The following is a 23,922-nucleotide window of genomic DNA, read 5'->3' as shown; positions in this document are numbered from 1 at the left end:
AATCCCAAACTGGAATTAAGATTGCTGGAAGAAATATCAACAACCTCAGATATGCAGATGACACAACCTTGATGGCAGAAAGTGAGGAGGAATTAAAGAACCTTTTAATGAGGGTGAAAGAGGAGAGTGCAAAATATTGTCTGAAGCTCAACATCAAAAAAACGAAGATCATGGCCACTGGGCCCATCACCTCCTGGCAAATAGAAGGGGAAGAAGTGGAGACAGTGAAAGATTTTACTTTCTTGGGCTCCATGATCACCGCAGATGGTGACAGCAGTCACGAAATTAAAAGACGCCTGCTTCTTGGGAGAAAAGCAATGAGAAACCTAGACAGCATCTTAAAATGCAGAGACATCACCTTGCCGACAAAGGTCCGTAAAGTTAAAACTATAAACTACTGGTTTTCCCAGTAGTGATGTATGGAAGTGAGAGCTGGACCATAAAGAAGACTGGTCGCCAAAGAATTGATGCTTTTGAATTATGGTGCTGGGAGACGCTTGAGAGTCCCATGGACTGCAAGAAGATCAAACCTCCCCATCTTAAGGAAATCAGCCCTGAGTGCTCACTGGAAGTACAGATCGTGAAGCTGAGGCTCCAATACTTTGGCCACCTCATGAGAAGAGAAGACTCCCTGGAAAAGACCCTGATGTTGGGAAAGATTGAGGCCACAAGGAGAAGGGGACGACAGAGGACGAGATGGTTGGACAGTGTTCTTGAAGCTACCAACATGAGTTTGACCAAATTGTGGGAGGAAGTGGAAGACAGGAGTGCCTGGCATGCTCTGGTCCATGGGGTCATGAAGAGTCGGACAAGACTAAACGACTAAACAACAAACACTGCTCAGCTCATAATTGACAGAGGTTTTGTTGTATGTTGAAGGAGAACATACATTCTGAACCCTAGGCCCAACCGAGGGCATGTAGGAGTGGTTGGATGCAGAGATACTAAAGAAGTATTTCAAAAACAACAGAATGGCCATTTCTAGTGCTTTATTAAGAAGGTGTAGACTTAGAGCAAAGCAGCCTGCCAATTCTCCTAGGCTTTGTGGACACAGGATGGACACAGCAGCACGGAGATGGCTTGTCCCTGCCCAAGCAAATATGCACATATTCTTTATACACAAAACAGCATACCAGGCCCATCCATTCTCTTTCCCCTGTCCCACAACACCCATGATCCCTGGAGGGAAAAAGACACCATTTCAGTATAAAGAGTCAGGGCTTTTTTGGCTGTGGCTCCGATCTGGTGGAACGCTCTGTCACAAGAGACTAGGGCCTTGCGGGACTTGACATCTTTCCGCACGGCCTGGGCACAGCCTCACCCCTCCTTTGGCAATCCTCACACAACTCTAGCCCAATTGTTGCCATTAATCTGATTTGAATTGATTTTATAATGAAATGATTTTAGAATGTTGTATCATTTTAATGTTGTTCGCCGCTCTGAGCCCGGCTTTGGCTGGGGAGGGAGGGATATAAATATTATTATTAATTATTATTATTATTATTATTATTATTATTATTGTTGTTATTGTTGTTATTGTTATTGTTATTGTTATTATTATTTGCAGAATCCTTTTCCGCTTACACACCAACATGGAAGAAGGAGGGGAATCTGGTGGCCTTTTCCTTTCCTAAAGGAGCCACAGTTGTTGCATGGTCCCCTGTCTGGTAACTTTCAAGACACATTAAAAATGGTATGCGAACCCTCATTACATTCTAATATAATTTCCACATTCAATAAGTGCATGTCCATATCTGGAAATGGAGTTGTATTTTAAGTTCTTGAAAGTTGTGTAAGGCATTTAAAATCATAGGGATCAAAATTTTGGTTTGGCAGCATTCAAAATGTGTCTTGGTGCATCTGCCTTTCTTGCACTAAGGCCTACCCACTCTGTGCACCTGTTCAATGTCAGGGAGAACGTTGGGGGCAGGTCTATCTTCAAACTGTCAGAACAACTTAAAATAAAAGCAATAATCTCTCCTTCCTCTATTTCTGGAATCCTGCATAGTTCCGCCCCCTTTTATCTCTATCTGATTAATCTGTGATATGTTCAATTGTCGTTTTGAGTGCTTGCAGCTCCATTTGGATATTTAAGTTGGTGCTCATCGCTTGGTTAAAAAACAATTAAACATTGGTAGAATTAAAACTATATATACAGAAATGATTGAAAACATAAAACAGTTATAATAAAAACAGCACGGCACCCGCCCTTTTATTACAAGCATTCGGTTTCCAAAAGCCTGTTGGAACAAGTGAGTCTAACCTCTCTAGGAGCAAGTTCCCAAGGGCCTTCCCTGAATATCTCAGAAATACGGTCTTAACATAAAAAGATGAGCATACAGTCTTTCATTTCCTCCCTCTTATTAGCTGGTCCCTGCTGTTCAGTTCAGGCCTCAGCGCAATGATATAGCATTTTGGGAAAAAGATGCAACCCAGTAATCCAGCACTAGAAGACAGGATGGAGAAGATCTCCACAGCCACCATGTATTTTCCTTTGGTGCTCAGGTAAGTTGGAACAAAGGATAACCAAACAGTGCAAAACACCAACATGCTGAAAGTGATGAATTTGGCCTCGTTGAAACTGTCAGGTAAATTCCTAGCCAGGAAAGCAACAATGAAGCTGACAATGGCCAGGAAGCCCATATAGCCCAAGACACAGTAAAACATGGTAGCCGAACCCTCATTACATTCCAGGATGATTTCCCCATCCAATGACTGCATGTCCACATCTGGGAATGGAGGAGAAACAAATAGCCAAACTGTGCAAATACCAACTTGAATAGAGGAGCAGGAAAGGACAATTGAATTTGCTAGTCCTTTCCCAATCCATTTTCTCATCCTGGATCCTGGTTTGGTTGCCATGAATGCCAGAACCACAGTGATGGTTTTTGCTAAAACGCTGGAAAGGGCCACAGAGAACACAATGCCAAAAATTGTCTGTCGGAGAAGGCAGGTCACCATTCCAGGCTGCCCAATGAAAAGCAAAGAACAAAGGAAGCAAAGGAGGAGGGAGATGAGGAGGGTGTAAGTGAGGGTCTGATTGTTGGCTTTGACAATGGGAGTCTCGTTGTGCTTCCTAAAAGTCCCCAGTATTAAAATTGTTATCAAAGAGAAAGAAATAATCAAGATAGCTAATATGATCCCTAAAGATTCTTTATAAGTGAGATAGTTTGGGACCCTTGGAATGCACTCAGTTTGGTCTTTGTTGGGATACTGATCTTCAGGGCAGTTGACACAGGTGTCCATGTCTGAAAAAAAGGAAGCAATGTTTTAAGTATATCAAGATTTTGACCAACATTTATAAAAAAAATTAACTTTTGCACATAGTGAAAATACCTTTTCATCCCATTTTGTAAATATTTGATAAACTCTAAGAGTCCCAAAATTTCAAAGTCTGCATCATTTTGTTTAATCTTGGTTCCACAATGGTCATGTGGAATATAGTGAAGTGGCACTGTACATAGCTAAGAGTCCCCATCTCCCCCCCCCCCCCCATGCACCAGGAATTTCCTGTTTACGATATTATTTTAAGGTATTTACTATATCTTCAGAAGGCAGCCTTTCACAAATGCCATTTTTCTCAGTCCTTAATGTATGTGTCACTAGCACAGTGTGAATCTAAGTGACTGGAAATTTATTTTGTGCACATGTAAGAATGAGAATCTAGAGTTTTAGACTTAAAAAAAATAAAAAAATCAGAGACTGGGTCTTTTGGATGCAAAATACTTTTTATCTCCAGCCATCTATTTAAAGGCTTGATGGATATAACTCAGGCTAATAGAAACTTCTTCATCTTCCTAGATTCTTGAGGCCCATCAACTGTGTCCAGAGGAAATATGATGGTGGCTCAGAGATGAAGGAAATGACCTATCACGCATGAGGAGCCATAAAAAGAACTAACGAAAGCAAATGTCTTTGGAAGAAATGCATTTTTGCTGTTATTTAAAAAACAAAGAAAGAAAGAAAGAAAGAAAGAAAGAAAGAAAGAAAGGAGAATCATATATTCCATGAGGCCATTGGTTGGGAATGCTCCTTGACACAACTTGGTCTAACCTTCTCAGCTTAGAGAGGAATGTGAGACATATACACAGTTCTCGATTCAGCCGAGAAGGAGAACCAATGAAAAGGTGTGCCCACAGCCTACACAGATTGCACAAACCATCCTTGGTTAAATTTTGCTAAATTGTATGTATAGCATTTAATTAATTTTGCTCCTGTTGACTGCCAGAGTCAGGTGTGTTGTGTGCTTGCCCAGTTTTGGATGGAGTACTGTAGCACCCTGCTTGTGGTTAACGCTTAGCTGGAATGAAATATTCAACGCAGCAATAGAGAAATTAAAATAATAATTTATTTGTCAGACAAATAAATGAGAGACACAGTGGTATTGGTTACCAAAGCTCTGCCCTGGCCTCCTGCCATTATGGCCAGCACTTATATTTCCTTAACCCAGCCCCCTTGCTCCTCCTTTGGCTGCCTCTGTCCAATCAGCCTGGCTGAAATTCCTATTGGCTGTTTGCTAGAACCAATCATAAAAGATACACCCATTTCCTATTGCCTTTTATGGGAAACAAAAAGCTATATATTCTTCTATCTATAAATGACAAATAAGTAGTCATATATCTTACATTTGTCTCAACAAGGAACCTTAATTACCAGTTCACCTCTTGCCCTCCTTGCCCTATTGCCCTCCAAAACAGATGGTTAATAGTTTTAAATTTTTATCTTAAACAGATGTCAGAGATCTTGGGTTCACATTCTCATGCATCATCAACGAAAGATCTCCTTCTTTGGAGGTCTTTAAACAAAGGCCTGATAACCATATGTCAGGAGTACTCTGATGGTGTTTCCTGCTTGGCAGGGGGCTGGACTCGATGGCCCCTGTGGTCTCTTCCAACTATATGAAATAAGAATCTAGCATAAGGATCTAACATTTCTTAGTTTCTAAATCCTTTGCATAATTACATTTAAGCCAATATATTTCATACATTATCATAGATAGCTTTTTAGAAGAATAAACCTTCTCAAAGTAAAAAGGAAGGAACAGTTTACAGCCTCAAAATAAAATAGGAAGAAGCCTCTTCTTCTGTTTACACCCCCCTTCTCCAGCCAACTCCTTTTTCCATTTCCTCTCGCCCTTTAACCTTAGGAAAATATGGCTCAAGTTTAATGGGAGGCACATGGTTTTATTTTACTATTTACCAACTCTTAATTATGTTTTTTCTCAGCTTTTTTATATTCTGTAATATGTAGGGTCAGTGTAACCTTTGCTCTCAGCCTGTAATTCCCTTTTTACGACTTTGAGAATTGTTTTCTGCTATAAATCAGGGGGCCCCCTTGTCCAGGAGGATAAACATCTTGCCAAAGTACTTAGGCAGCTGGTCTTCTGCCTGGCATAAAACATTTGAAAATCTTTAAGCTCATTTTAAAATACAGACCCTGATCAAAATATAAGCCTTGATAAAAATGCAGGCTATGGTTAGATGCCTCAGTACCTGTTGCTTCAATCAATGCCCCCCCCCCCTCTCATGAATATGACCATAATGATGGATCCATGTCCTGGTTATATTGAGATGGCATTCTTGCAATATACTCTCGTTGGGGCTGCCTTACACACATTCAAAAATATACAAGCTAGTGCCTTGACCAGAAATTGTTATTGGGGAAATATGTCTGTCCTCTTAAGACAGCTTCACTGTCTTTGGCCATTTCCAGGGCCAAATTCAAAAAACTGGGTGATGAATTTCAACGTCTTTAACATTGTAGGGACATATTATCAAAATGACTATATAATTCCACATGAATTGATCCATGCCTTAAATTCTGCCAGAGAGAATTTTGACTTTTCAGATATGATTGGGTTAGATCCATGTGAATGATCTTTTTTGACGGGTGTGAAAATCCCTTTCAAGGGAGGCCTGCCTTGCTGCCTCTTGGCACTTTTAAAGGATCTTTTAAGTCTTTTATAAAATTTTACTCCCACTCTAAAGTTGTACATTGAAACTGCTTTGTGGTTTACTAACTTAAAAATTGTAGTTTAATCTGCCTACATACAGTATATGTTCAAGAGATACAAATAACCCAAAGAAACATCCAATAATCTCCAATTTTACTTTCTAGAAATTTGGCCATATCTTTGTTCTTTATGACACCTACCCTTCTGGTCAGAGATCATCCCTTCCGAGCATGGAGCGCAATCATAGCAGCAGAATAACTCTCCTTCCCTCTTTTTTCGGCTGTTGCCAGGATAGCAGTGATCGTTGCACACAGAAACAGGCAGCACCTACATGGAAATATGAAGGTTAGATAGTTAATAGGATGCAGGAGGAATCCATGGAAAATAAATTTGCCAGTAAATTTCCTTCTGCCACCCATTCAGCCCCACATGGGGTCACAGACTGTAAATATAAGCCTGGGTCTAAGAGATTAGATCTTCTTCTCTTCCAAACAACAACAGCTGAAACATTTTGAAGTAAGCAGGGGTATTCTGATAAACCACAGACAAATAGAGTTCAAGGAAAATCACCTTTATTTAATAACTTAAGTTATGGTCCCCAGTCCAGGCGGACTGAGGCAAAATATGCAGCTAAGTCCAGGCTTATATAGCCTGTAGTCACTCTCCCTCCTCTCTCACAGAGAAGACATGGAAATTTCTTATTGGTCAAAAGACAAGCTGTATATGATGTGGAAAGCCCCATTTGGTAAAAAATAAGCCGTTTATGATGTAGGAGTAATTAAAACAACTGTTCTGATATGATTTATGACACGAGATGCACATGGTGCAAGTATACGATGCCAGTTTCTCGCATGGCTTCCATCATTCCTTTTTAGATCCTTTGCTAAATTCTCGCCTGTTCAACTGGTCAGGTGGGCTTAGTTCACTCACAGTTCATTCCTCACGTGTTTCTAGCCTGGGTCTGCATAACCTTTGCATGAACTTTTTACCTTAAAGTGAACTGTAAGCTACATCAGAGGGAATGTTCTTAGTTTTACATCCTTTTGTTTTACGGGCTTGGGGATCATTTGCACTCAAATTGGTGGTTCAAAATTAATTCTGGTTGACGCCTCCTACATATTCACAAAATAAAAAGATGTTCTGTGGCATTTTATCAGAAATAAAGCTGGAAAGCAATAAGATGTTTCAAAAAGGATAAAAAATTGGCTTATATGATCAAACAACAATACAAGAAGTGTATTATTGGTGAGGCAGGGTTTCCTAGCTCCTTGTTTTAAATATGAATTTAAAGATGAATCTGTGAGGTAAAAGATCTACTGCATGCTTCATCGGGCCTATGGTTCAATACTAATATAGTAGAGAAGTTTGACTTTGTAAAGCTGCAGTTTGAAAAACTATGGAGAAGGAATTATGATTTTTTTAAAAAAGTTTTAAAATGCTAACCAATATCATTCAGCAGCTGAAAATCATTGAGAAAGATGGGTTGCTAAAAATAAACTTACATACTTAAACATGTGAAGCTAGGTCTCACCTGGTTAAAGCTCTGATGCCAGACAATCTGGTCATCATGAATGGATAACTTGTTGCCTGGAGGAGCCTGAGGATCCAGTTTTCCAACCCTAATTCTAGCCAATGAACCATTGGGGAAAATCACCCAGTTTGTAATATCAAAACCAGCAACTAATTCTCCATTGTCATTAAAGTGCACAGTATCTCCAACACTGTTGTTGAAGAAGATACTCCTTAGAAAGCGATGAACCTAGATTGAAAGGGAATATGAACAGAGGGTAATCTAAATCTTGAAATTATTTTGTGTTTCACAGTGTATAGTCACCATATGCGGTGTCTATAATTTCACATTTCCATCCATTTGTTTTCATGGGCATTTGCAGAAATAAAGGAGAAAATGTTAAAATGTATTCAGCAGTAATTACCAGCCATGGTTGCATATTCTGAAATCGTTGTTCTTCTCCTTCAGACATTCTTCTATGTTTAGAACTGAATTTGTATATTGCATGTAAAGCATGTGCCACAGCATAGACAGCATTGTAGACATTGTAGCTGTGGCCAGTCATCTTCATTTCAAACAAAATCCCTGAAATGCTGTCTAGCTTTTCTTCCCCAGTGCAGGTTTCACTCTCCTTTTCCTCCTGCCCCTTAGACATTTTTAATGAACAGCTGAATGCCTGTTCCCAGAAGTCCTGGATGAAACCATCTCCTTTGGCCCAGGCAGGTCTTATCATTTGAATGAACTTTTGGAATCCTAAAGGCTGTTTTGAATGAACTGTGAATGATATGGAACCATGGAAGGTTTGAATATTCCAGATCTTCTGAACAGAGAGTGATGCAAAATCCCAGTGGGATGTAATAATCCATACTTTCCCCAGAGGTGGCCATGCCAAGAACGGTGCTAGAAACAGCAATATCCTCAGAACCTGGAAGGATGGAGGTTCTCCATATACAAAGATTACATTGGCTTTTTTCTCAGTTACAGTTACATAAGTTTTCCATTGCTCTAAAATCAAGTTTATCAACTCTTCCACATAGCTCCTTTTTGGCAGTCTTACTATGAAGGCATAACAGATGTCATTTTGGGAAAGAAGTGGCACCATGGTCTGTAAAAACCTGTCCCCTTTGTCATCATCCACAGCACCAACACCAACCCATGTCCATCCAAAATGTTGAAGTAATAGCACAACTCCAATGTGTTGGTGGGATTCATTTGGGACCATCTGATACAAAAATGGGAATAGCATTTTGGAAACTTGTAGTGGCAAGAATGACCCATAAGTAAGCTGAAATAAAATGTATAAGCATTTTCCAGAGAATTTAGAGGAGAATGCAAAATCCTAGAAACACTGGATAGGTGGGGTTTGTGTGTGTGTATATCCTGTAACCATGAATTATAATTATTATTGTTAAATTTTTATTTATTAAATTTGTATACAGCCCTTCATCTGTAGATCCCAGGGCAGTTCACACACACAAAAAATACGAGATAAAAATCACAAAATACATAATAAAAACAATAATAAAAACAAACCAAGTACAACATACATCATGCTAAATAAAATCCCATCTTATTTTATGATTATTATGTATTTAATTCATTTAAAAGAAGAAGTCATTACATAAAATAGCACACTTAGAAGAAGAAATAACCAATAATCTGAAGACAATGAAATGACTGTTGTTTCTATTAAGCATTTATCCTGACTTACTTGAACAAGGCTACACAGTAGTTAGACTATGTCCATTATTTATTAACCATTTCTTCTGATTTGTTAGCAGGGAAGTTATAATAGAATGAGCATTCATTCCAATCCCATCCTGATTTCCTTAGGGGATGGTTTACATGTCATCCATGTAAATGATTTATATGTTCATCCCACACTTTTCAATGACTTTCCCATTACTTTACTAACTGCAAAAAGTTCTGTTGTGGTAGTGCAATGGACTCCACTTTAATTGGGCAAATTTAGTCACAGAATGACTGCTGTGGCAGTGTGGCATAGCATAAGATGGGGCTATGGCATAATGGCTGCCACATTTAAAAAAGCATTAAAAGTGACAGAACTACAAAATGGTGCAGACACGCAAAGTTGGATGATGTTAGAAGAACCAGCAGCACAATGACTCTTCTTAGTACATTCCCCCCTCCCCCATACACAGTCCCACACTTCATCCTCTTGAGAGACAGGTTTCAAGCTTCGGTTCATGGGATCTTGAAAGGACATGAGTCATTCACTTCCAAATTTCGTTTCTTTTTTTGCAGACCATTTGCAATTCCCACAGACCCAGTAGATTTCTATAAAGGTAAAGGTAAAGGACCCCTGGACAGTTAAGTCCAGTCAAGGGTGACTATGGGGTTGCAGCACTCATCTCGCTTTCAGGCCAAAGGAGCCGGCATTTGTTCACAGACAGCTTTCCATGTCATGTGGCAAGCATGACTAAACCACTTTTGGAGCAACAGAACACCGAGACAGAAACCAGAGCGCATGGAAAAACCATTTACGTTCCCGCCACAGTGGTACCTATTTATCTACGTGCACTGCCGTGCTTTCGAACTGTTAGGTTGGCAGGAGCTGGGACAGAGTAACAGGAGCTCACTCTGTCATGGGGATTCGAACCGCCTACCTTCTGATCAGCAAGCCCAAGAGGCTCAGTGGTTTAGACCACAGCAGCACCCACATCCCTATAGATTTCTATACCCTTCCTCTTTCAGCCAGCCAATGGGAAGCCACATGTGGACACAATGAAGCAAAAACAGTAGTAGGGTGCTACAAAAGCACTTGAGATATTAGGCAGTGTGGCGTTTGTCCACTCATTATGGAGATGTTGTACTGGGGGAGAGAGAGAAAGGGTTAATAGGTGGACGAATAAGAAAACCCAGGGGCGAAGCTTAACTGTGTTTAAGGCTCAACACAGGGGTTTTTGGCAGTTAGTTCGGTTGGTTTCTTGTTGGTGGGAGTCAGAGTGAGTTAGAGATAGAGGGGAGACAGAAAGACTGAATTACAGTGAATTACAGAATTACAGTGATTCAAAGTATTTAAAACTCGTTTGCGTTTACAATAAACTGAAATTTTTGTTAATACGTTACAACCTGACTGAGTCTGAATATATTACCAAGGAAACCTGGTTGCTGGCAGTGGAAGAGATAAGCTTTGGTGGTGCAGGGTCAATAGTCTGTGGAATGACTAGGAGCCCTGTGCGAACGCCACAAAATTGGCGGTAGCGGTGGGACAAATAAATACACCCGTGGAGGGATAGATTTATACACTTGTGAAGGGGAAGGTGGATTTGGGAGTGAGGTTATTTTGGCAGAGGTATTGGACTTGTGGTTGGAAGAAGTGTCTGTGCAGGGCCAGTGTGGAGACCCAGTGTACCACCATTGCAAAATCTCCATACCCACATGCACATGACTTACCTGTGGAGTCTTGCAAATTGCTGAAATGATGGCAATGTTGGCAGAGATTTCAGAGATGCACCCTCCAATGAGAGCTATCAGATTGTTCTGCTTATGACCCCTGAAGTTGGGGACAAACCTATGCTGGGTGGAATGCAGGCTCAGGGTAGCCTTATATGTCATCTTTGCACTATAGTAGCTATTGAGGATGCGGAATCCCAGAGAGATATTTGATAGGATACTGGGATTCTCATTGATCTCCTTGACAGCAAATGCTAAGGCCAGGATGTGCTGGTAGTTCTTAGGCACTGAACTGTAAAAAGAGTTTCTGTTGTTTAATGAAGAAGAAGAAGAAGAAGAAGAAGAAGAAGAAGAAGAAGAAGAAGAAGAAGAGGAAGAAGACCACCACCAAACAGGAGCAGCAATAATGCATTTGTACTCATCATTATCATTCACCTGCCCACTTTTAAGATCAATATTTGGTTAAAACCATAGAATATAATAGAATGGAATAGAAGTTACTGAATTAGTCTTCACACTATATCATGTCAAAGCAAATTAATAATAATAATAATAATAATTTATTATTTATACCCCGCCCATCTGGCTGAGTTTCCCCAGCCACTCTGGGCGGCTCCCAATCAGTGTTAAAAACAGTACAGCATTACATATTAAAAACTTCCCTGAACAGGGCTGCCTTAAGATGTTTTCTGAATGTCAGGTAATTCTTTATCTCTTTGACATCTGATGGGAGGGCGTTCCACAGGGCGGGCGCCACTACCGAGAAGGCCCTCTGTCTGGTTCCCTGTAGCCTCACTTCTCGCAATGACGGAACCGCCAGAAGGCCCTCGGCACTGGATCTCAGTGTCCGGGCTGAACGATGGGGGTGGAGACGCTCCTTCAGGTATACAGGACCGAGGCCGTTTAGGGCTTTAAAGGTCAGCACCAACACTTTGAATCGTGCTCGGAAACGTACTGGGAGCCAGTGCAGATCTCTCAGAACCAGTGTTATGTGGTCCCGGCGGCCACTCCCAGTCACCAGTCTAGCTGCCGCATTCTGGATTAATTGCAGTTTCCGGGTCACCTTCAAAGGTAGCCCCACGTAGAGCGCGTTGCAGTAGTCCAAGCGTGAGATAACTAGAGCATGCACCACTCTGGCGAGACAGTCCGCGGGGAGGTAGGGTCTTAGCCTGCGTACCAGGTGGAGCTGGTAGACAGCTGCCCTGGACACAGAGTTAACCTGCGTCTCCATGGACAGCTGTGAGTCCAAAATGACTCCCAGGCTGCGCACCTGGTCCTTCAGGGGCACAGTTACCCCATTCAGGACCAGGGAATCCTCCACACCTGCCCGCCTCCTGTCCCCCAAAAACAGTACTTCTGTCTTGTCAGAATTCAACCTCAATCTGTTAGCCGCCATCCAACCTCCAACCGCCTCCAGGCACTCACACAGGACCTTCACCGCCCTCACTGGTTCTGATTTAAAGGAGAGGTAGAGCTGGGTGTCATCTGCATACTGATGAACACCCAGTCCAAACCCCCTGATGATCTCTCCCAGCGGCTTCATATAGATATTAAAAAGCATGGGGGAGAGGACAGAACCCTGAGGCACCCCACAAGTGAGAGCCCAGGGGTCTGAACACTCACCCCCCACCACCACTTTCTGGACACGGCCCAGGAGGAAGGAGCGGAACCACTGTATGACAGTGCCCCCAGCTCCCAGCCCCTCTAGACGGTCCAGAAGGATGTTATGGTCGATGGTGTCAAAGGCCGCTGAGAGATCCAGCAGAACTAGGAAACAGCTCTCACCTTTGTCCCTAGCCCGCCGGAGATCATCAACCAGCGCGACCAAGGCAGTTTCAGTCCCATGGTGAGGCCTGAATCCCGATTGGAAGGGATCCAAATGGTCCGTTTCCTCCAGGCGTGCTTGGAGTTGTTCAGCAACCACCCGCTCAATCACCTTGCCCAGGAATGGCAGATTTGAGACTGGGCGATAGTTGGCCAAATTGGCCGGGTCTAAAGATGTTTTTTTAAGAAGCGGTTTAATGACCGCCTCTTTCAGCGGGTCTGGGAAGGCTCCCTCACAGAGGGAAGCATTCACCACCCCGCAGAGCCCATCGCCCAGCGCTTCCCGGCTCGCTTTTATCAGCCAGGATGGGCAAGGATCAAGGAGACAGGTGGTCGGTTTCACTCGTCCAAGCAGCCTGTCCACATCCTCGGAGGTAACAGATTGGAATTGATCCCAAATAACAGGACCAGACAGAACTCTAGCACTCTCCCGCCCTGGCCCTGCTCCCACGGTGGAGTCTACCTCCTTCTGAATCTGAGCGATTTTATCTGCAAAAAACTTTGCAAAAGCATTGCAGGAGATCTTGGGGTCCCTACCAGGCCCCGGTGGTACAGGTGGTTCCGATAAACTGCGAACCACCTGAAAAAGTCTCCTGCTGCTGTTTTCTGCAGATGCAATGGAGGCGGCGAAGAAGGCCCTCTTCGCCGTCGCCATTGCCACTTGGTAGGCTCGACGTTGAGCTCTAACCCGTGTCCGGTCTGATTCAGAATGAGTTTTCCGCCACCGGCGCTCTAGCCGTCTCAACGATTGTTTCATCACCCTCAGCTCCGGGGAAAACCACGGGGCTGTCCGGGCTCCATGCAATCGGAGAGGGCGCTTCGGAGCCAGACAGTCAATTGCCCTGGTTAACTCCGCATTCCAGTGGGCCACCAGGGAATCAGCTGAAAGGCCATCAACTTGGGATAAAGCATCCCCTACCACTCTCTGGAAGCCGATTGGATCCATTAAGTGGCGGGGGCGGACCATCCGAATCGGTCCCACCTCCCTGCGGAGGGGAAGGGTTGCGGAGAAGTCCAGTTGCACCAGTTGCATTAAGATGAATTTAGAACAACACATATACATAAGATAGAATGTTATAGCAAATGTTTTAAAAGAAAGCTAAAAGTAATGCAGGAAAAAATGTTGAAATAAGTTTATACCCTCAAAATTTAGAATCCCCACAGTGGTTGATTGGAACAGAGAATAAATATATTTTCCTGAGTTTGAAAACAATTACAAAAAGACTGGCTAGCCTACAGATCAAGTCACATATTACTTAGTTCCTATTCATAGAAAGCTTAAGTTGTTTTTCACCTACCAAAACTTAATTTTGTTTCCTACTATAAAAATAAATCTACCATTCAAGAACATTGTTGGGAAGATCTTTCAATGTCACTGCCCCCAAAATACTATATTTTTTCCAGTAACATTCATGTTGTTTCAATCAATACATTCCTATCACTGGGAACTCTGTACTAAGATTCAGTCAAATGAGATATATACAATACTATGAAAGCATTTCAAGAACACATTTGGCCTCCTGTATTTTAATGTATTTATTACTGTAATTGGTTAAAGTTAAAGAAACTCATATGATTGCAGCACACACACATCCATCCATCCATCCATCCATCCATCCATCCATATGCTATGTTATTAGTGCACATTTGCACATATAATTATGGACAAGGGGGACCAGATAGTGTTTGCAAATGTGTGACTCATACAGACAACCTTCTTATGGTATAATATTTGGTTGTGGGACCCTTTCCAGTATGTTTTAAGTTTCAGCACCATCCCTGATGTTGTCTGTGTGTAATACGGAAATAGAGTGGACAAACTGCAGGGGTGAAAACTGAGGAAAAATAAAATATTTTTCTAAATCATTTCCCCCCAAAACAAATCAATAAAAAAATCAAACTAAATATATTTAAAAACCAAGCTCAAATATTCCTGAATGACACTTTTCTCATGCCAGAAACTAAAAACAAATTAAGCACAGTGCTGCATATTGATGGGGTCCCCCCCCCCAGTTTTAAGGGACTGAGCATTTCACAGAACAAGAGAGTGAAAGAAAAGAAATAATGACTTACATGGGTTCATTAATTGCAACCTGTGTAGGCTGTTCCATGAAAGAGAGATTATTATAGAGGAAGAAGGCTTGAGAAACAATCTCCCCAATGAGAAGGTCTCCTGGCTGGTAAAATTCATGAACAATAGGGAGAGGATCATCATATATGCTGCAATTAATTGAATTTGTCTTGCATACAGTATGACACAGCAGTACAAGCAGCAGCACAACCACCAGCATGATCCTGTTGAGAAAACCTTTCCTACACATGTAGAAGTTCCTCACGTTTCCAACTACAACATCATATGTAGCTGTTACCAGTTTTACTCCAGCCTTCCTTGAATGGTGGACAGTTCTGTTGCTACACTGATTCACAACTTGGCCTTGCAGGAAATCTGAATGCCAGTATCCTGGTCTTGTAATTAATAATGGGTCCTTGTCCACCATAGTATCCCCTCACTTTAAGGAGGAGTGGGAGCAGTAAGATTTTTCTGTGGAAAATCCTTCTACAAACTATATCTATATGAGTTTGAAGAGGGAAGATAATGGTCAATTATCAAGAGAATTGGAAAACATTTTGTCCAATGGAATATAAGCTATATTGCAGTATATTACAGTAAAGCAATATGTGCGGTAATTAATGCTTCCTTAATAAGGTTTATTTTTCACATTCAAAAACTTTACAGTGGAAGATTAAATGAACAAGGACAAAGGATGGTAATCGGCAGTAATGGTATATTATTTGGGCTAAAAACATGGGAAAATCAGCTGGTGGAATCATAGCCTAGCATATTATGGCAAAAAGATTATGCAAAAGGATACAGAGCCCTGACTATGCTTATGCCCAGCTCTGAACAATATGAGGATTTCATACCTCCCCTGCGCCCCAATTGATGGTGGTTGTTTTTCCTGTTAATGGGCTCTTAATGTCCTTTGTGTAAGAGGCTGGAAACCAGTAATTTTGATAATGATAGGGATGATTATCACTTCCTGAGAGTGCCATTGCCCTTAAAAGTTGCATCATGTATTAGGAAGCTGCTAGGAATATTTTACACCTTCGAAACATACACCTTCTCTGAGTGATAATCCCAATTCTAGCAGCACAAACCCTTTTGAGTCCCAAAGCAGACTATGCAGGAGTGGGTCAGGGGCCCATGTCCCATGAGGAAACTTGTATGTGTCAAATAAGGCATATTATTATGTTTTATATATGCTGTAAGCCACCCAGAGTGGCAAGGTATAAACAACAACAACAACAGCAGCAGCAACAACAACAACATGTGTGTAGTCTCTTTTAATGGATCTTAGAAAAAACAACACCATTTCAATAAAAACCAGCAGCATTTTGGGCGCCAAAGCTGCAAAGGAGATAGTATGGAAGCACATTTAGATGGACTTACATATTTCCATGTCAACATTCATTAACATTGCCATTGATTTGGCTGGAAGCAGAATTTGGTGCTGATCCCTTTTACAGGCCTTAGCTAGTTACGTGAGAAAATGTACAAAGAAGAAAAGCTACATTACATTCACAAAGGAAACAAATGAAATACAGTTTCAACACGTCCTAAGCCAATTGGTATGTCTTATGAATAGTAGCCTCATTTTATTTGAACTCTTGAAGATCCTGATTCCCTCTGTTGCCTTCTATTCTTTCTTGATACCCCAAGATGCATTGCACATAGTGCCAACAGACATCTCCTATTTCCTTTGTAAAGGAACCAAGATGCTGTCAGCATAATGCTGATTCTTCCAGGGGTCATCAGGATTGTAATTCAACTTTTACCATCCTTAGAAAAACAGACCGAGTTGAATGAAAACTCCCATGATTCCTTATTGAATAAGACACAATCACTATACTGGCAGAGTCTTCACTTTATATATAATATTGGAGGGAGATGGGGAGCCCTTCCCATTTTGATAGCTACATGAATGCCTATTTAGATGGGCATACACATTCCCCTAGGGACACGGGTGGCAATGTGGGTTAAACCACAGAGCCTAGGACTTGCTGATCAAAAGGTCGGTGGTTCGAATCTGACAGGGTGAGCTCCCATTGCTCGGTCCCTGCTCCTGCCAACCTAGCAGTTTGAAAGCACGTCAAAGTGCAAGCAGATAAATAGGTGGGAAGATAAACGGTGTTTCCGTACGCTGCTTAGTCATGCTGGCCACATGACCCGGAAGCTGTAAGTCCAGTTCCCTCAGCCAATAAAGCAAGATGAGCGCTGCAACCCCAGAGTCGGTCACGACTGGACCTAATGGTCAGGGGTTCCTTTAACTTTACCTTACACATTCCTCTAATAGTGCTTTTCTATGATGCCATTGGATTGGTTGGAAGGATCATTTTATGCAGACACATATTGAGGACCTTAACTAGGCAGGTGTGAGAAAAGGACAGAAGGGGAAAAAAGATATTCCATACAATAAGGAAACAAATTTCTAGCCAGCTCCAAGTCAATTTAAATGCTTTATTTTCCCAGTAGAAGTCTTCAAATATCTGTAAATAGAACAAAATGTTTTCTGCATTATGTCTATTCAGCCAGGAATTACAGAGATGAGTTGTACTGTCTAGCCCCCATGAACCCTGGAGGAAAACAGCATGGCGTCACTATATTGGCAGCATGCTATTTACTTTACATATAGTCATGGAGGAAGGAGGAGAGATCTCATGGACATTTTCCATTCTCATTGGAGCTGCAGCTGTTGCATGCTATCCTATCCTGACCCTTAAGGTCATTTTCCCTCTTGGGGACTAAGCAAGATAACAAGCATTAGAGGTCAGTATGTGCATGAGCATAATTCAGGGGACATAGTAACTGTATAAAACAATAAAATGCATCTTCATTAAAAGATGAAGTTAGATTTTTTTCCATACTTTTCTTTGCATTATACGTTCTCTACTATTTAGCTCAGGCCTCAAGACAATTATGTAGCATTTAGGGAAAAAGATGCAAGCCAGTAATCCAGCACTAGAGGACAGGATGGAGAAGATCTCCACAGCCACCATGTATTTTCCTTTGGTGCTTAGGTAGGTTGGTACAAATGATAACCACACACTACAAAACACCAACATGCTGAAAGTTATAAATTTGGCCTCATTGAAACTGTCAGGCAATTTCCTGGCTAGGAAAGCCACAATGAAGGTGACAATGGCCAGGAAGCCAAGATAACTAAGGACACAGTAAAACATGGTAGCTGAACCCTCATTACATTCCAATATGATTTCCCACTTCAATGAGTGCATGTTCACATCTGGGAATGGAGGGTAAATGCTTAACCAAATAGTACATATATTAGTTTGAATAAAGGTGCAGGAAAGAACAATTGAATTTGTCAGTCCTTTCCCCACCCATTTTCTTGTTTTAGATCCTGGTTTGGTTGCCATAAATGCCAGAACCACAGTGATAGTCTTTGCCAAAATGGTAGAAAGGGCCACAGTGAACACCATGCCAAAAATGATTTGTCGGAGAAAACAGGCCACCTTTCCAGGCTTGCCAATGAAGAGCAAAGAGCAAAGGAAACAGAGGAGTAGGGAGATGAGGAGGGTGTAAGTGAGAGTCCAGTTGTTGGCTCTGACTATGGGAGTGTCCTTGTGTTTCATAAAAGTTTGAAGTATTGTTATTGTGATGAAAGAGAAAGAAATGTTTAAGATAGCCAAGACAATCCCCAATTCATCTTTGTAAGACAGGTAGCTTAGAACTTTGGGAATGCATTGAGTTTGGTCCTTGTTGTGATACTGATCTTCTGGGCAATTGACACAGGCGTCCATATCTGGGGGGAAAAGGAAGAGCTTTAAGTGTTTGTTGTTGTTGTTATTATTATTAATTTTATTTTTAAAAAGCTCGGCTAAATGTAATTGCATGCATTACAAGCTCCTGGAGAGTTTCTCATTGTGTCTGAGATATGATTGGCTGGGACATAGGATGGGCATCTCAGTAGCCATATTTAAGCAGCAGAGGGAGGCCTGCTTTGCCCCATCTTCTCTTTTTATTTTTAAGAAGCATTTGGTCTGTCATGATGCTGACAGTTTTTATATTTCCTGTATCTTTAATGAATTGTCTCTTTTTGCTTAGTTGCTTGCTGCTTTTTAAAATCAGTGAACCCTAGATTATTCAAGAGATAAACATATGGGAGCCACCCTATATACACATGCAAAGGTTGCACATTCTTCAAATTAGTGCATGATAAGTATGTTGCATTATCAACATTCCTTGATATCACTGTATGTTATTTCTCCTACCCTTCTGGCCTGAGACCATCCCTTCTGGACATAAAGCACAATCGTAGCAGCAAAATTTCTGCCCCTCCTTCTTTTTCCTGCTGTATCCAGGATAGCAGTAGTCATTGCACACTGAAAGCGGCAGCACCTGTACAGAAATATGAAGTATGATTAGTGTTTCTTGAAACCTCCATATAGTAGGCTGTTGACATTGACTGAGAGCAGAAGAGATGCCAATGAATTTTCCCCAATCTTCAAGCAGTTGTTTATATCTGCCTCAACCAGAATTCTCTTTCAGCTTGAAATGAAAGACAGATAAGAAATTCAGTTTCTCTGGCTGACATAAGTTTTGCAGGGGCAAAAAATAAGATCTCTCTTAGCCATCCTAGGCATTTTCCAGCCTGGGACACTCTCATCCAGTTGAGTTTTATCAAGTCATGCTAGAGCTCTGTAAAGCTGACCTGCTTGGGTTGCCAGAGATTTCATGATCTGAACATATTTTAATAGCATTAAAAGGGGAACACAACCAGGTGTTTTATTTTATTTTATCAACAACCTTATTTAACATAATTTGATCACAAAACAAGTGACATTGTTGGGGAGGAAGGCTTCTTTAAAGAGAAGAAAATAAAGGAATGAACACATGAGGTCAAAAATATATCATGAGCGCACTCAAGAAGTAGAATAATGCAGGTGAAATAAACAAGTTTGATCTATTCACATTTTTCATCTTTACCAAGAAAGGGAAAAAAGGTGTAATTTATTCATTTAAAAAATGCTACCCTGCACAATTCATCACATGAAAAGCAGGCTTTTAGGGCTAACCTGGTTAAAGCTTTGATGCCAAACAATTTGGTTGTCATTAATTGTTAACATTTTGTCTGGAGGAGCCTGAGGTTCTAGTCTTCCAACTTTCACTCTGGTTATTGAGCCATTGGGGAACACCACCCAGTTTGTAACATCAAAACCTACAACGAGCTCTCCATTTTCATCAAAACACACAGAATCTCCAGCACTGTTATTGAATATGATGCTCCTTAGAAAGTGATGGACCTAGGTTAAAAAAGAATATGAACAAAGAGACGGCTAAGTCTTGAATGTATTTCAATGGACATCCCATTGAAATATATTTTGAGAGGTTAGGGGCAGGTGGCGACTTTACAATTCCAATTGATATTCATCTACATTTGCCTCCAAGTGCGTGGCTAAAGAAACATTTTGTATCAAATTGTATTGAAAAACATAGAAGAAAAGAAGAAAACCACCAATGGATTCTTTAAAGGCTGACTTAAGATTTATCTTTACCTCTGAATAATAAACTAGCCCATTTTTTTTGCTTATTTTTTTTTTTTTAAGTGTTGAGATGAAATTACCAGCCATGGTTGTACATCTTGCACTGCCAGTCTGTCTCCTTTTATCATTCTTATGTTTTTGGAGCTATATTTGTATATTGCATGTAAAGCATGTGCCACAGCATAGACAGCATTGTAGACATTATAGCTGTGGCCAGTCATCTTCATTTCAAACAAAACCCCTGAAATGCTGTCCAGCTTTTCCTCCCCAGTGCAGGTTTTGTTCTTCTTTTCATCCAGCCCCTTAGACATTTTTAATGAACAGCTGAATGTCTGTTCCCAGAAGTCTTGGATGAAACCATCTCCTTTGGCCCAGGCAGGTCTTATGATTTGAATGAACCTTTGGAATCCTAATGGTTGATTTGAATGAACCGTCAATGATATGGAACCATGGAAGGTTTGAATATCCCAAATCTTCTGAACAGAGAGTGATGCAAAATCCCAGTGGGATGTAATAATCCACACTTTCCCCAGAGGTGGCCATGCCAAGAAGGGTGCTAGAAACAACAACGTTCTCACAACCTGAAAGGATGGAGGTTCTCCATATACAAAAAACACATTGGCTTTTCTTTGAATGACCATTGCATAGCTTTGCCACTGCTGTATAAGCAACTCTATCAACTCATCCACATAATTCCATTTTGGTAGTCTTACTATGAAGTCATAACAAATGCCATTTTGGGAAAGCATTGGTACAACTGTCTGCAAAAACCTATCCCCTCTGTCATCATCCACAGCCAAGAGCCCAATCCATGTCCATTTGAAATGCTGAAGTAACTTCACGACTCCCATTTGCTGGTGGACTTCATTTGGGACCATCTGGTACAAAAATGGGAATTGCATTTTGGATCCTTGTGGTGGTAAAAATGATCCATAAGTGAGCTGAAATAATAATTAAAAAATCAAATGAATCATAAGAAGATGGATTATGTTGGAATTCTAGAGATTCAAAGGCTTTTGTAGGCCATTTCACTCAGTGTTCCCAGATAATGCAGGAAATCCAGTTTTAGAGCATTCTAATCTGTTGATGAGTACTCTTTGACTAACCTTTTTAAAAACAAGTTATTTACCACTTAATATTGTTTAGCTCATATTTAACCACTCTGTTAACTAAAATATCATGGGAACTTTTTAAATTGCTAGGCAGAAATCAATATGGTATGCAAAAGTTCTGAAATCTGCATACACATAGCTTACCTGTGGTGTCTTTTGAATTGCTGAAACAATGGCCACATTAGCAGAGATTTCAGATATACTTCCTCCAATGAGAGCTATTAGATTCTTGTTGTTGTGACCTTTGAAATTGGGGACAAATCTATGTTGTGCAGAAAACAGATTGAGGGTGGCCTTATAGGTCATCCTTGCAGTGTAGTAGCTATTGAGGATGTGGAATCCCAGAGAGATATTTGGCAAGATTTTGGGATTCTCATTGATCTCTTTGACAGCAAATGCTAATGCCAGGATCTGCTGGTAGTTCTTTGGCACTGAGCTATAAAAAGCGTTGCAGCTGTTTAGTAATACAACAGCAACAGAAATAACAATCACAAAATGCTTTTGAACTCTTCATAATTCATCTAAGTCATAATTCATCTAAATGCTTTTAAGATAGCTTAATAAGTGAAGTGGGAAAAGGTAAGACATCAAAAATAGATATTTCCCCCATGAATTGTAAAGCAAAATGTCAGAATGTTTTAGGATTATTCTGGTGCTTAATCAGCTGTTTCCTTTAGTTACTAGTGTCACTCCCTCTGCGTACAATCGGTCTGTGGGACCTATGTCTGTCATATCTTGCTCCCATCATCCCTGACATATAACTAGGATGCTTGTAGTTGATGGGTGTTCAACAACATCCAAAAAGCCACAGGTTCCCCACTCTCCAGTGTCCTCTCCAGTGATGTGCATATTTTTTTCAGTCACTACATTCCTACCATTCATAATCCCTTTAACCACAGATCCAACAAAGGAAGAAATATACAGTAAGATAAAATCAGTTACACCCGGAATCATTCATGTTCTTGCCTATTTCTGTGATTCCCACTAAAGGAATCATGTTTGACTCAGGGTACCTCTGAAGTGCACTTCAAATTTCAGCACTTGTCCCTTTGTGAGATGGGAACAGGCTGAGAAACTGTAATGGTGCAAATTACAGGAGAAATTAAACATGGCAATACTTATGAAATATAATATAAAAAGGAAGAAGATTGGGAATGCATGTGAGAGCTTGCAGATGAAGGGAAATAATGAAAGGAAACAAATTGTGGAAAGAACAGAAATGGTTGTCAAACTAACTAAACAAGGACATAATCTTCCATATCCTATAGAAATGCAAAAGGTCCATTCATTTCAAGCGTGCTGGTGGTGGAAAACATACTACTCATTTGTGCTTATCAGTGTAATTTAGAAGGCAACATGTTTAGCTATACCTGTCCGACTGTCTTAGCTATCTTCATAGTTATATGGTTAATGTCCAGATGTATCTGCGACTGAATTTTTAGCACACTAAAAAGGAAGGCTGGTTCTTAAGTCTGGTGTTTCATAACCATGTGTTCTCACCGACTTATGTCTAAACATATTACAGAATGAGAAACAGAGAAACGACTTACATAGGTTCATTGATCAAGATTTGTGCAGGCTGTTCAGTGAAAAGGAGGTCATCATAGAGAAAGATAACTTGAGAAACAATCCCACCAATGATAAGGTCTCCTGGCTGGTAAAATTCATGAGGAATAGGGAGAGGATCGTCATATATGCTGCAGTTAATAGAATGTGTCTTGCATACAGAATGACATAACAGTACAAGCAGCAACACAACCACTAGCATGATTCTGATGACAAAATGTCCTTTCCCAACATAGATTCCCATACTTCCCACTATAGCAGTATATGTGGGTATTCCCAACTTTGCTACAGCCTGTCTTGAATGGCGGATGATACTGTGGTTACCGTGGTTTTCAGCTTGGTGTGTAACAAAAACTGTGCGCTTGTTCTTATTGTTAATAATAACACCTTGTCCATCAGTATCCCTAAACAGTGAATTATCTTTATCTTCTCGCTTTAAAGGTGAGTGAGAACAGTAAGCTTCCCACTCCCCTCTTTTGAAATCCGTATGTATATAGCTCTTCAGCTATAGGTAACAATGGTTTTGCTTTGTTTGCAAAGAACCCCCCCAAAAAATATTTTCAATCTTTAAATTATGTAAATTAGAATTTTAAAAGCAGTTATGATAAAATAGACAAGATACTGGCCAATAAGAAGAATGCTATGAAGCACTGTACATGGGTGTTCGTGAGTGAATTAAAACCACCTTAATGAGGTCCTAATTTTCACAGTAAGACACTGGAAAGTGCAATGTCAAGTGGGCAAGCGGAAAGAATCAAGTAAACTGGATATTCATAGTATGATCTGAGGAATGAAAAAATATGATGGATTCAGGAGGTGGAAGCATATCCTAATATATAAACTGGGAATGTTCAAAGGAAAGAGTGACACAGCTCAGCCTACTCCTAGATTCAGTTCGGATGAAGGTTTTATAACCATTCCCGCCCCCCCCCCCCCACTGATTGTTGATCATGTTAATGGGCTCCAGATGTCCATAG

General features: G+C 40.8%; 2 protein-coding genes and 1 pseudogene across 3 annotated transcripts in view; 1 reads left to right on the top strand and 2 right to left on the bottom strand.

The window, feature by feature from the left end:
- The window catches only part of LOC309356057 (craniofacial development protein 2 pseudogene), a 282,752-nt pseudogene that overhangs the window by 47,936 nt on the left and 210,894 nt on the right, over positions 1-23,922 (top strand). The window lies entirely within an intron of this gene.
- LOC309354768 (vomeronasal type-2 receptor 26-like) lies at positions 2,347-15,202 on the bottom strand (the record flags this gene model as incomplete). The annotated part of the gene is made up of 6 exons (XM_081885039.1): positions 2,347-3,248; positions 6,154-6,280; positions 7,485-7,712; positions 7,888-8,748; positions 10,881-11,172; positions 14,778-15,202. The coding sequence occupies 6 exons, from the start codon at positions 15,200-15,202 to the stop codon at positions 2,347-2,349; spliced, it is 2,835 nt and encodes a 944-aa protein (XP_081741165.1).
- Positions 17,613-23,189, bottom strand: LOC309354767 (vomeronasal type-2 receptor 26-like; the record flags this gene model as incomplete). The annotated part of the gene is made up of 6 exons (XM_081885038.1): positions 17,613-18,526; positions 18,996-19,122; positions 19,800-20,027; positions 20,348-21,208; positions 21,524-21,833; positions 22,930-23,189. 6 exons carry the CDS (start codon positions 23,187-23,189, stop codon positions 17,613-17,615), a joined length of 2,700 nt encoding a protein of 899 aa, XP_081741164.1.

This window comes from Podarcis melisellensis, assembly GCF_964234715.1.
Source record: "Podarcis melisellensis genome assembly, chromosome: 13".
Lineage (NCBI taxonomy): Eukaryota > Metazoa > Chordata > Lepidosauria > Squamata > Lacertidae > Podarcis > Podarcis melisellensis.
Note: the sequence above shows the minus strand (reverse complement) of the source record. Positions and strands in the feature narration are given on the sequence as shown.